Raw genomic sequence first — 14,701 nt, forward strand, 5'->3', positions numbered from 1 at the left:
GGGCTGCAATGTGATGCCCCGGAAATTTGTATTTATTTTCCGAGGATTTTCCGGAATCTAATTTGTGGTTATTGGACAGTTTCGTGGCTCGTGGATGGAGCAGAAGTGTTTCGGATGAATTTTTATTCGAAAAGTGTGGATTTAGGGGGGGTTCTTTTGATATGTTGAGATTCTCCGAAAACTTCCTTCACGATAGTTGTAGATCGCGTCGATACGAGTTTGTGGACATGTGGAACATGTCATTCGGAGCTCGTATGAGAAAGTTATGGCTATCGGAAAAAGTTTCCGTTTTAGTATAAATATGAAAAATCAGAAAATGAAATCATAATTCCACTTTCCATTTCCAGAAAGTTATTTTTCTCTCTCTTCTCTCTCGGTCGATGCCATCAGTACCGAAGATATTCAACTGACCCAACCTAAACCCGACCGACCCGACCAGGCTTTTCAGGTGATCTCCGGCGGTGAAATGCTCCAGATCAGATCATCTCCTCCGTCTGGTCGTCCCTATGGTGTCCTCTAGCGGCGATTCTCCTCCACGGCAGCGCTGCAAATCGACAAAGTTTGGTGTTTTCGGACCCGACCGGAAATCCTAACTCCAGCGACGGTACGGCTTCAAGCTTCCATCTTTGGGTTCGTGGGAGCCTTCTTGATCGATCTATAGTGTTTGTTTGGATCGATTTACGTGGAAATTTGTTCAACTCAAATTATGCAAAAATTCAAAGCTTGTGAGGTAGTTTTCGACCCGTTATGCTTGTTTTCTGACTTCGAGCTAGTTATGAAAATTCACAAGCATGCTTAGATGAAACTTTTTGATGTTGGGAGTTTTGTGAAATATTGAGTTTTGGCCGGTGGCAGTGCGCCACCTTCTATGGCGGCATTTCCGCAGTGTTCTGGCCATCTAGGTAATTGTTTCTGGTATTATATCTGTTCTACTCGTTGATACAAGCGTTTCGATATATAATAAGCAAATTTTGGAGTTCGTATGGATTTGTTATGATTTTTACCGTTTCATACTGGTGGATTTAATCAATCCGTGAGGATCCGAGCGTCCGATCAACTTGTGGTTCGGACATATCAATCATATAAGTATTCCGAAGACATTGGATGGTCTCAGATGTGGTTTCGCCTCATTTGGCTTCACCTTGGGAACTTTCGTTCGATTTAGGGTTTCTAATATTATTCCTTGTGATTCGTTGACTGAATCAGAGCTGTAATTCCTTAGGTACGTGACGAGGTAGTCTTTGGACAGCTATTTTGGGTGGTTTGGCTGCTTTATTCTGTATTGAAGATGCAGCGGGAGTTTCGAGGTGAGTAATCTCACAAGGTTCATTAATGAACAGAATACCTTTATTTTTTAGAGTTATTTAGTAACTGCAAACTATAGTTGGTATTCGTAGGCATTCCTGAGCGGATGACTACGTATATATATATATATATATATCTATATATTTACGTGAAATATATATATATATATATATGTTTTGGTGGGTTTGTGGATTGATGAAAACAATAGGCATGAATGATGCGTTTTATTGCTTTGGGTTGTGGCTTTTGGAAAACAAATGATTGTGGAAATGTTGATTTCGATTTGTTTTGAAAAGCATTAAGATTTGAAAAAAGTGTTGAGATTTGTGTATGAAAACAATATGCATGGAATGATGCTTTTTATTGTTTTGTGTTATGGCTTTTCGGAAAACAATGATTATGGAAATGTTGATTTCGATTGTTTTCAAAAGCGTTGCGATTTGTGTAACATTTTGGGTCCAGTGTGACTCCTTTAATGTTTTTCTCCAAGGGATTGTGCGACCCAAGGAACGAAGGTCTATGACCTTGGGCAGAATATCAGGTAATCAAGTCTTTTGCCGGACAAGTGGTTACGTTTCAGTTAGAGCTCTAGTCTGTCTGCCATATAGGTAATTCATGGGGTAACGGAAATTGGTTATTGATAACTCATGACATTACGTGTTTTTAGGGAACAAGGTGTGAGTTGCTGCCTTATTAACGGTTTTTAAGGGGACAAGGTGCAAGTTGTTTTCTTTATTAACGATTGATAGAAATCAAGGTGTGAGTTGCTTTCTATGGTACGATTTGGTACGATTGATAGAATTCAAGGTGTGAGTTGTTTTCTATGTTTTACTGATATAAATCAAGGTGTGAGTTGTTTTCTATGGTACGATTATGGTACATTTGATAGAATTCAAGGTGTGAATTGTTTTCTATGTTTTACTGATAGAAATCAAGGTGTGATTTGTTTTCTATGGTACGATTATGGTCCATTTGATAGAATTCAAGGTGTGAGTTGTTTTCTATGGTACGATTTTGGTACATTTGATAGGAACCAAGGAGTGAGTTGTTTTCTATGTTTAGATTTGAAAGGAAATTTAAAGTGTGAGTTATTCTCCTTTATTTCATATTTTAAGGGATCAAAGCGTGATTTGGTTTCTCAATTGAAACGTGCGTGGTTTATCCCGTGATTTTTGTGTGAGTTGTTTTGAGTTACTCATACGGGCTTGCAAAAGCTTACCTGGTTTGTTGTGTGACAACCCGATACACTATTCAAATGGTGTAGGGGTTAATCCTGCAAGTCAGGGAAATCGTGGCTGAAGCTGAGGTAGCTTGTTGGCGGCAGAATAGGTAGGAAGCAAATTTGGTTGGCTTTGCCATTGTTTTGACTTCCGCTATGTTGTAAACTCTGATGAGCATTTACGTTTTATTTTGTTGTTGACAATTTAATTCGTAAGCTTATGTAATATATGACTCTGTGGGCTGGTCAATATTGACATAGTGGGTTCAAGGCATCAATATGTATGTAGTTTAAAGGGAAAAAGTTTCCAAGTGCTTGGTATTGATGGTTGAACGATAATGCATATGTAATTATGGTATTATATATCGATTTTTCTTAGTGTTAAAAATCAGGGGCGTGACATCAATTGAAGGGAGGCAACCACAATGACGTGTGTCATCGAAGTGGATCAAGTGAGCATTGGTTCAAACAATGTAAGCAAGCAATCAGGAGCTGCAAGATACAAGGCATATAGGGACCTGAGAGAGCAAGAAGTCTATCTTGTCGAAGAAGGAGATGATGGTGATGACAATGATATCAACCTCACTATAGCTTACTTGAAATATGGCAAAGAAGTGCACAAGGATGCCGCAAATTTTGATTAATGTAGTCCTTTATTTTTCCAAAAATTATGTAATGGCAACTATGCCTTAAGTCAATAAATGACATTTTCTATTAACTCTTTCTCACTAGGCTCACCCAAAATTAATTGTGATGTCTAAGAAAGGTTTGAACTAAGAGAACGGTTTTAAAAGTGAGCACAGGTCCACCAAAATCTCTCCTTACCTTACTTGGTCACAACCAAATTGGAGTTACCAAACAGATGAGTGACTACAATTTGTCTAAGTTTGATTTTTTATTTTGGATTAGATTTTGGTCAAGAAACTTTGATGTAATCATTGGCTATTTTATTAATAAAGTATCAATTTATTTTTGCATGTCTTGGACATATTTTAATTTCGAACTTTATTATTTTTTAGTATGTTTCCCGGAGAGCTAGAATGCCTCGTGGATAGTGCAACTACACATACTATACTTCAAAATAAACAACTCTTCTTATGGATGACGCCTACTCGTTCTTCTATGACTACAATGGCTGGGCCATCAAAATTGATTCATGGTAGAGGACCAGCCCAATTTATGTTGCCAAATGACACAAATATTAATGTCACGAAAGCTCTTTATGCTCCTAGGGATGGAAGAACCCTATTGAGTTTCAAAGATATACGAGCCAATAGTTTTCATGTGGAAACACATTGTGAGAATGGGCAAGAGTTCCTCTGTATCACCTCTAATGACTACGGACATAAACGATTATTATAGAAACTTATGTGTCGCTCTAGTGGGTTATATGCAACCACTGTTCAAATTATTGAAACCAACCATGTCATGAGAAATGACTTATGGGATTCTGACACATATAGGCTTTGGTAAGACCATTTGGGACATCCAGGTCGCGATATGATAATCCGTATATTAAATACTTCACACGGACATCCATTTTTCAGAATGAAAAGAAGTAAAACTCAAAAGCACATGCGCCTCACGGCTCCATCACTATGGAAATGGGGCCATCACTTGCTGGCGCTGCTTTCCCCCTGCAGCCACAACGTGGCTTTGACACCACATGTGCTTCCTTGACTCCAATTTCTACTTCTAAAGTCAATTGTGACTTCATGGCTCAACCAAAATCCTCACTGGTTCTTTCTAAAGCCCATTATTCGTTTTGCAAAGCCTGCTCTTTAGTAAAATTAGGATTGAGACCATCCTATGCAAGTGACACTAAATAAAACATGCCATTCTAGCAAAGAATCCAAGGTGATATTTGCTGACCTATTCAACCACCTTGTTGACCATTTCGATATTTTATGGTGTTGGTTGATGCATCAACAAGCTGGTCACATGTCATGCTTTTGTCCACAAAGAATGCTACATTTGCTAAAATCCTAACACAAATTATTAAGTTAAGGGCTAATCACCTTGATCATCTTATTAAGTCTATAAGACTTGACAATGTTGGAGAGTTTACATCAAAAACTTTTGATGATTATTGCATGTCCATTAGGATTGAAGTTGAACATCCAGTTCCTCATGTTCACACCCAAAATGGTCTAGCAGAAGCTGCCATTAAACGACTTCAAATGGTTGTAAGAGCATTGGTTATGCACACCAATCTCCCTATTTCTATTTGGATCTATGCAATATTGTATGCAGCTGTGCTTATTCGTCTGAGTCCCACTGCCACTCAACCCTTTTCTACGCCTCAGATGGTGACTGGGTATGAGCCTGATGTCTCACACTTACACATATTTGGGTGTGCAGTTTATGTGCCAATTGCACTACCACAACGCACCAAAATGGGTCCTCAAAGACGATTGGGCGTTTATGTTGGATATGACTCTCCAACTATTATCTGCTACTTAGAGCTCTTGACAGGCGATCTCTTTATCGCTAGATTTGCTGATTGCCATTTTGATGAGACAGTCTTCCTGTCGTTTGGGGGAGATAATAACATAAACATTCAACAGGAATGACAGGAATTGTCGTGGTCTGTCTCTACTTTGTCTCATCTTGATCCCCAAACAGCACAGTCTGAAATTGAAGTGCGAAGAATTCTCGATTTTCATAACGTAGCAGATTCAATGCCTGATGTGTTTTCTGATATCGCTAAAGTAACAAGGTCACACATACCTGCTGCAAACGTGTCTGCAAGGATTGATGTCCCTAAAATTAGAGGACATGACACCATCTCAAGGGAACCTGAGGATGGCACCAACGTCCCCTCCTATGGTGACCTTGTGGCAAGGCACATGGCTCCTGTCAGGAAGCGCGAGAGGCCCAAAACTTTGATGGATTCTCGCCCGATAAAGAAATCGAGTTTGGCACAAAATAATCCATTAATCATCGATGTAAATGATCTATCTCATGAGAATATTTCGGATTATGGTTATATCCAACAGACATCATTGGGAGACGCTCCAATGCCATAACCAATTCCAGAGAATAGGGAGATCTCCATGAATTACACTAGTGTACATGAGACGATGAATAAAAACTCTATTACTATTGATGATGCCTTTGCATATTCTGTTGCAAAAGGAATTATAAGTATGATGATATCAAACCTCGCTTTGCTGAAGAATGTCATCGAAGAGCGGATTGGCCTAAATAGAAAGATGTGATCTAGGCTGAATTAGATTCACTAGCAAAGAGACAGGTATTTGGGCCTATAACACAGACACCCCCAAATGTAAAGCCTGTTGACCATAAATGGGTCTTTGTTAGAAACCATAATGAGAAAAATGAGGTTGTTAGATATAAAGTCTGCCTTGTGGCGCAAGGTTTCTCACAACGCCCAAGAATCGACTACGAGAAGACATATTCTCCCATAATAGATGTTATAATGTTCCGCTACCTTGTCAGTTTGGTAGTTTCCGGAAAACTTGACATACAACTTATGGATATGGTTACAGCATATCTTTATGGGGATCTAGATTCAGAGATATATATGAAGTCTCCAGATGGACTTCAATTATCCAAATCAAGTGGCTCTAAACCACAGAGCATGTTTTCAATAAGATTAAAACGTTCACTATATGGATTAAAATAATCCGGATGGATGTGGTATAACCATCTAAGTGACTACTTGATCGGGAAGGGATATATTAACAATGAAATATGCCCATGCGTGTTCATTAAAAGAACAAGTTTCAGATTTGCAATTGTAACAGTTTATGTCGATGACATGAACCTAATTGGAACTCTAGATGAGTTAAAGGAAACTGCTAAGTATTTGAAATCCAAATTTGAGATGAAAGATCTTGGGAAAATATGGTTTTGTCTCGGTTTAGAACTTGAGCACCGTAATGATGGGATTTTGATCTATCAGTCTGCATATACTCAGAAAATTCTAAGGCTGCATATACTCAGAAAATTCTAAGGCGCTTTAATGAAGATAAAGCAAATCTTGTGAGTACTTCCATGATTGACCGTAGTTTTGACCCTAGAAAAGATCCATTTCGTCCAAAGGATGAGGACGAAGAGTTATTAGAGACCAAAGTGCCCTATTTAAGTGAAATAGGTGCATTATTGTACTTAGCTCAATGCACAAGACCGGACATCTCATTTGTAGGACATCTCATTTGCAGTGAACTTACTAGCTCAATGTAGCTCTGCGCCAACACACCACCATTGGATTGGTGTAAAGACAATCTTTCGATACTTAAAAGGTACAATTAATATAGACTTGTTTTATCCCTACAATGAGAAAAGGAATGACGGAAGAATGAGATCGGACCTCATTAGCCACAGTGACGCTATCCATAGAACAGCCACCGGCTATGTTGCTGCTGCCCTCCATCAAAATGACAATGATATTTTGATGGGTTTTGCTGATGCAGGGTATCTCTCTGACCCTCACAAAGGTCGCTCCCAAACTAGTTATGTCTTTACCATGGGAAGCACTGCAATATCTTGGAGGTCTACAAAACAGACCATTATTGCTACTTCCTCAAATCATGCAAAGATTATTGCTCTACATGAAGCCGTGCGTGAATGTATATGGCTAAGGTCTGTAATTAGACATGCATATTCGAGGAACTTGTGGTTTGAAGTCTACCACAGATGAACCTACATGCATTTATGAGGATAATGCAGCTTGTATTGAACATATGAAGTTAGGTTTCATGTGTCACCAAGCATATATCACCTAAGTTCTTTTATAATCAGCAACAACAATCACTTCTAAAGATTGAAGTGAATCAAATCTGATCAGAGGATAATGTAGCGGACTTATTCACTAAGTCGTTACCTAAATCCACCTTCGAGAAACATGTGAAGAGCATCGGATTGAGAAAATTATCCGAACTCCCATGATTGTAACAATCAGGGGGAGATGTCGACATCAGGGAGAGGTATGATGTCTACATGTTCGATCTTGAAGAGTAAAAGACATGTTGTACTCTTTTTCTCCTCCTCGAGGTTGTTTTTTGTTTCCACAGGGTTTTTCACTCGAGCAAGGTTTTTAATGAGGCAATGATTGAAGCGTCACCACCAAGTTTGAACGGCACAAGGGAGAGTGTTGAAGAATGTTGACATTTAGTGTGCCTTATCAAACTAGGATTAGTTCTATGATTGTAATAGGAAAGAAGGTTCTAGAATTCCTAGTCCTATTCGGAATAGTTTTCCTTATATCATTAGATTATGTACTTTGTAATCCCTATCTCCTATTATCAATAGTGGAACACACAATTCTCTCACCAATCTCTCTCAATTCTCGTATCTAATGTACAGTCTTTAATTAACTTTCTTCTCATGTTGGACTGATCGTTCATCATTGAATTGAGATATCAGAGTACAAACTACGCAAACAACTTTCTCCTTTGCACATTTCGCTGATTACTGTGGCTTCAACCATTGCTTTCGTGTTGTTTTTATTGGTTTTCGCCTGGATGATGGGATGGCTGGGGAATACAGATCACTCGAGGTAACTAGCTACTAGCTAGCAATATTTGAAAAAGTTCACTCTTTCAAGAATTCATACTGACTTGAGAAGAATTGTTCGTGGAACAGAAACAAACATAGGTCTAGAAAAAGCTGTCATCCTCAAACAATTAAAAGATGCTACTCGAAATTTTGGCCACAAAAATGAGATTGGTCGAGGGGGTTTTGGGACAGTACGTATACAAGGTAAATGATTTTCTCTGCTCTTTCTTGTGTATATTATGGAGTTTCAATCTGAAATTTTAGATCTTTTTTTTTTTTTTGAATAAATCTGAAATTTTAGATCTAGAACTTGCAAGTTCAGTTTTAGTAAGTAATGGACATAGATTAACGTATTGAACTTGTTTGGTTGCAATTGCCTGCATGCCGAATTGGAAGGTCGAACTGTAGCTGTGAAGAGACTTTCCTCTCATTCAGAGGAAAGGATTAGCGAATGGAAAAATGAATTTTATACCTTAAAATCAATGGATCATCAGAACATTGTTCAATTGATGGACGTTTATAACGGAAAAGGCCTGCATTTGCTCATCTATGAATATATGCAAAATAACTCCCTTGCACACGCCTAATTTGGTGCTGCTCAGCTCCTAACATCAAACCCCTCCATTTGCTTGAACACTGAGCAGGGTTTCTATAATCAGGATTAACAATAGAACCCCCTCCGAGATATTTATGTTAAAAAACACAACTCCATAGACCACCCTCATTTTGTTGCAACCTTCAACGAACCTTGGCAATTAATAATGGCTTGGTAAATTTGTCTAGTGATTAAGAACTGTACATTTCAAACTTGAATTTGATCGGTCTACATTTCCAACTTTGCATATCTACTGGAAACTCTTGATGATTTTCTTTCCCCTTAAAAAGCCTTGTCAATCTGGTGCAATGTTATGTTAGAACGCATTCAGAGTATTTGAGAGCAACTTTTTTTCGCCCACCGAGGGGTTGTCCCCCTTTGTATAAAGGTTTGCAAATATGATCATCAATAGAATTGATGAGGTTGAAACTAGCAATAAAGCTTTACTGTTCCTAAATACAAACAAATTTGGCCTCCGAAACACACATATTCCAAAGGTCTGCAGAAGTGAATAGCTTATAAACAGTTGAGAAGTTCACAAACATGCATTTATCACACTGTGTGACAATACATGATGGCTTACGTACAGTTGTGCCAAGCTTTCTTCATTATTTAGTACTTTAGATATTGTAAGCATCTAGCAGTTCGGGGTTCCTGCGGAATTGGGTACCAGAACCAATTACATGCAGATTCACTTTCAACGAGCTGGTTTTTCACTTGAGGCATTATCATACGAAGCTTAAAGTTGAATACTAAGAGACTTCATGATGAAAATATGGGAGAGCAAGTAAATGAATCCTGCTTCTCTAGAAGTCGAGGAACTGGATGAGCAAATCATCCAAATACAACCATTCGAAATGCCTCAATGCATCAAATTAAGAATTTAAGAGAGGCCACTGGACTTTCATGAAAGAGAAGCCACCAAACAAACATCAATAAGCAACGTGTATGCATTCATGGTTGTTCCATGATTGTGGAAGCCACAGCATCTGTTCATGCATTTTTACTGGAACTTTTATCCATAGTTCTACATTCAGATCAGTTGCCACTACATGTTTCTAACTATTTATTCTAATCCGAACTCATACGAAGTGCCAAACATTTGTCATAACAGTTTGAACTTTGAACAAAATAAAGAGAATAGCTGTCATTTAATTGTCAAAACCAATTTTTTTTTTTCTTCTTGAACAAGAGCAAACTTTCATATATAGAACAGAGGAAGTACAACAGACGCCCAGAAATGAGCAACTAAGTTTACAACAGACGCCCAGAACCGGGCAACAGACAACATAGGAAATATGTAAATAGTTAGCACAAGAAGAAGAGCAATTACTTCCCTGTAACATCGATCTTCTCCAAGAACCGACCAATTCAGATAGCAACCAAACCAAATAATGACCAAAAAAAAATCACGCCAAATATATAACTACATGACAGCACAATATTGGATCAGTCTACATGACAGCACAATATTGGATCAGTCAAGAAATTAAACCAGTTCCTGTTGCAATGATAACTCAAATTTCATGCAACACGAATCGGAGAAAAGCGCAGCATTTTCTCGAGCTGCAGCTACTCAAATTTGGTCTTGGAGTTACAAACAGTGCGAAAAACACCATAAAACCTCCTGTTCTTCTATGCTTGCTGTTATCTTGAAAACTATATATATTGTTAAATAGTAACTGACACTTAAACTACCATTTGGAGGTATTTGAACTAATCTTTTGAAGTGGGCTCAACTCCCAAAGGCTTTATCTTCAGAGATATTAGACGCTGCTCATGTCCACTTGGCTTCTATGGAGCTGAAAGGCGGGGGTGATCCAGCTCCCGCAACTGCATTGGATGCCTGACCAGTTGAAGTAACCTAGACGAGCTTCACAATGTGCACAGGACAACTTGCCCTCCATTGCACCTTCTTCCACTGGGTGATAGAGAACAACCAAAACAGATTACATTATTTCCTAGGCTAAATCACAAAGAACAGAAAATCACAAATAAAAAAATAAAAAGTTCTGCTTTATTACTTTTCAAAATATAGAGAAAAAAGATGCACCTGAAAAGCCGTAAATTTGTCGAGAATAATTGACAATTTGGCTGCAACTAAATACATTAATCTCAAGTGACAAAAGAACCGAGGAATCGCTTTTCAAGAGGCTAGGTAGTACAGTTAAAACTTAAGAAAACAGTACTCATCAAAATTATAGACCAGCAAAGAAGTCTAGAAATCATTTCAAAAAAAAAGAAGACTAGAAATAAGGATTGATAGACCTAATTACCTGCTGTCATCCATTTTAGAGGCTCAACAAATATGGATGAACATTCAGAATCCTCAAAGTTGTTATAGTTGCTACTTTTCCGCTTGAGCCATTCAAAAGATGTCTCACCCTGACCTGGAATGTGGTCCACAACATTATCCTGTACTGCAACAAGTCTTCGGCATTTTTTGCAGCGAAATGCAGATGTCCCATTTTTTCCTCCGATTGGAGATGATTCCACTTGAGAGGTAACTTCACTGGGCAAACCAGGATCAGCACCAAATTTGGAGCTGTCTATTTTATCTCTGCGATAATAAGATTCACCTGAAAAGGGCAAAAATTCTTCAATCAAAAGGGAAATTCACACTAGCCACTGATATTCGAGACTTCCATCAAAATGGTTGAAGAGTAAGTAAGCAGAACTAAATATGTCTTGTGAGCAAAACAAAATCTGACATGGTAAACATAAAGGAACAGTCGCATGCAATTACCATTCTTTCCAAAATTGTTACTGCTGTTATGGGAGGCATTTCTTTTGGCCTTTCACCACCACACCCCACTATTCAATTACCAAGGTAGAGGAGCAGCCAAATATAATAAAGATAATATTAGTTAGGATATGTAGATATTTCTCAAGTTAGTTTGCCTAAAGACTCTGATTCTTTTTATTGCCAAGGCTGATTCAAATTTATCAGGTATTTGTATGGGTTATGTCACTTTAAGCTATAGGTTAAGAAAGTAACTGGTAGAGAAACTTGTTTATGGTACTTTTATGCCATAACCTTTGACTGTTTTCACTTCCTTTTGGAACCTTAAAGTATCCCCAACTAGCCCCCAAAACACAGTTTCGTCGTCAGAAATATAGACCGCAGCCTCCAAACATGTTTCCCCCCTCCCCCAAAAATTGCGCTGCAGATCAGGTGAAATGTGCCGTACGACTGTACCAGAGTGTCGAAGAATTGTATTACAATACAGTAGCTGGTACCAGATTATAAGCAATAGCTGCCTCGATGTCTTTGAACTGGTATATACAATACCAGCTGGTACCAGAAGCTAAAATTGACTGAGAACCCTGTAGTTCTTTCTAGAGCCCAAACGTAACAAATAAGTATGCATGGTAGATATGTCTTGAATATACAGGAAAACAAAAAAATAATAATTATATCGCTTTATGGAAGGAGGTGGGGGGGGGAGCAGGGAGAAATTCAACTTCTTTTGGGACTTCCTCATGATCCTGGATTGCTCATTTCTTGCTCAAGCTAAACAATTCCAACCATCCCACTTCTCAAAATGACATTTATTGAGCAATAATCAACCAACAATCTGAACCAACATCCCCAGTGGGGAGAAAGGTAATTAGTTTTGAAATGAAAGTATCCCACACCTCCAGTATTTATCAGCTGAAAAGTCTCACCCGCTTGTCTTTAACTTATTTTCTCCAACCTAGATGAGACAAAACATATATTTGGATAGATTACACCTCTGATGCTCAAAAAACATCTCATGGGTCTTGTATAGTTTCAATTGGTTAAACTACTTGTGTTGAATTTTAAGGGGAAAAAAAGTACTTGGATTGAAACACTGATTACTGCTAGCCTTACTTCCAAGGATACACAACCTGTTAGGTAGGCCAGTGCTCCTCAATACCTACGTAATAAGGATTTTTAAATAAGAATATCACAATGCTCAAGACCATGATACATTTATCAACTGATAGCATATGCATTAGAGCCTACTCTATGTGTCCATGGAACATTTCGCTCACATAAATGCAGACATAAATGCATAACATATAAATCAATATCCTTGATTGAGGCAGACCAACCAGAAAATAGGCGAAACAGAAGAAAAGTAGGTACCCAATATTTTGAGGCGAAAAGACTTATATATGGGGCTGGCATGATCAACCTTGAAACCCATATCTTCGTACATTTTTAGCTGAAAAATAATAAAAGAGAAGATAAATGGAAAATTCATGATAGGTTATATACAGTGAAATCAGTATGCAGTAGTATAATCCTTGTAAATAATGCGGTATAGAAGAGCCTTGCATCACCTGATTTAGAAAACCATCATTGGGGCAAACAAACTCACAGCTCTGTCGCAGGGATCCTAGCGCATCTGCAGGCATGCACAAGTAACAAAAAGAACAGAAAAAAAAAACCAGGTAAATGCTGAAGCAACAAAGGATTGCCCAATCTCCTATCCTTTCAGTTGACTTGAATTACTCATATATATTATTCATTTTATTTTACTTGGGACATTATACAAGCTACTCAAAAGCTCTTGTTTTTCTAGACCTTATAAAATTTATTCCAAAGAAATAAGAAAGGATAATACTTGAGCAACTGAACATGTATAGTCCAGTTTCTGCCCTTCATTTTGTAATCCCAATGGCTTAAAAGCTTTTCTATCTTCAACTGTTTAAAGTTTATATACTAAGCATGCCAAAAACTACTATTTACCCAAGTCATAGAAACAGTTATGTTGGATTTCCAAAATATAACAGCTATGATGATGATAAAGATTTATAGACTGACAACACTTTAAACAAGCAATGATCTGCTCATACCTTCTTGCGATAACTGTTCTGTTCTCATAAGATATGCTGTAATGATAGCTGCACTGCAACAAACACATGCAAACACGGGTGTAAACCCTTTTAAGCTTGACAATTCAGAAAACTGAAAAAGCTATTTGTATCTTATGACATACATGATGACCTTGTGATTAAAGTAAAACGAGCACACATACAAACCAGAAAACGTCCATAGTTCTGCCCCAAAAAAAGTGCAGGCATCAGCCACATTTTTCCTCTTTCCCATTGAATTTGAAAAAAAAGAGTCAATTATATATGCAGAATATATAATATAAGATTCTACTTTATTGTAAGAGCCTCTTATGTACGTCAAATTGTTTCACTTTTTCGGTCCATCCATCAAACCGTTAACCTGGTTTATCAGGCCATTATCAAGCAACAATTGTATGTTCCTAACGGCGTCATTTTCTACATGGATGGATTTGAGGAAGTCCCTTTCAATTTATGGTGCTTTTCAACTGAAACACTTTGCAAATTTCCCCTAATTTGATTCATAATCCATTCTGAAACTGAAGTCCTAGTTTCATCTATTTATTACAATTGTCATACACTAGTATCGTCTAGCTTTATTCTAGAACTTCTCCAATGAAAAATCTTTACTTCTTTGCTCCCATCCCAATAGCAACATAGCACTGAAAGACAAATGGGAACTACATGACAAGTTGTTCCAATTGAGCTGAAACACGGTATTCCGAAGAAAGGTACCTTCTTTACTTGAGCTAACTACGCTAAACTTAACTCATTTCGCAACGAAAATCAAACAAAGACACACCAGCAAAGCAATGCACCAAAACAGACCCCTCTTTTCTACTCTTATCAATAAAATCCAGACACACCTCCAAATAATCCAGCAAATTCTCACTCTCCATATCCCTAACAGGGACCCCCATTCTCACCAGCTTCAAATCCTTCCCTGCATATTCCAACAAGTACAGCAGCTTACCCCCGGAGCCATCCTCGGAGGCGGAGGCGGCGCCGCCGCCGGCGTAGACCTTGGTTATCTCCTTGGTGGGGATGGTGAGACCCTTCTTGTATTCGGAGAAGAAGGAAATCGAGGCGGAACTGAGAACGGAGAGAATGTGAGTGACGGTGGCGCTGCCGTTCTGGAGTACGTCGACGGCGTCGGTGATGTTGCCGATGAAGAGATTCTCGCGAACTAGGTGCAGCATGATCGCCGGTGAACTGTTTTGACTGATTAAAAAAGT

General features: G+C 38.3%; 1 protein-coding gene across 1 annotated transcript; it reads right to left on the reverse strand.

Moving 5' to 3' along the window:
- Positions 1 to 10,096: 10,096 nt before the first annotated feature.
- On the reverse strand, positions 10,097 to 14,700 carry LOC112193114 (dual specificity protein phosphatase 12). The gene is made up of 7 exons (XM_024333150.2): positions 14,259 to 14,700; positions 14,202 to 14,204; positions 13,470 to 13,522; positions 12,954 to 13,018; positions 12,757 to 12,835; positions 10,919 to 11,221; positions 10,097 to 10,563 (listed from the first exon to the last, which is right to left on the reverse strand). The coding sequence occupies exons 1-7, from the start codon at positions 14,663 to 14,665 to the stop codon at positions 10,409 to 10,411; spliced, it is 1,065 nt and encodes a 354-aa protein (XP_024188918.1). The 5' UTR covers positions 14,666 to 14,700; the 3' UTR covers positions 10,097 to 10,408.
- Position 14,701: the final 1 nt, after the last annotated feature.

This window comes from Rosa chinensis, chromosome 1 (assembly GCF_002994745.2).
Source record: "Rosa chinensis cultivar Old Blush chromosome 1, RchiOBHm-V2, whole genome shotgun sequence".
NCBI classification, from domain to species: Eukaryota; Viridiplantae; Streptophyta; class Magnoliopsida; order Rosales; family Rosaceae; genus Rosa; species Rosa chinensis.

Excerpts from the sequence above, each read along its gene's own strand:
- LOC112193114 (XM_024333150.2), bottom strand. The coding sequence starts at position 14,665 with ATGCTGCACCTAGTTCGCGAGAATCTCTTCATCGGCAACATCACCGAC. Across the intron at positions 12,836-12,953 it reads ATGATGGTTTTCTAAATCAG|CTAAAAATGTACGAAGATAT; the intron begins GTGATGCAAGGC and ends ATTATTTTTCAG. Across the intron at positions 11,222-12,756 it reads TTTTCGCCTCAAAATATTGG|GTGAATCTTATTATCGCAGA; the intron begins GTACCTACTTTT and ends TGCCCTTTTCAG.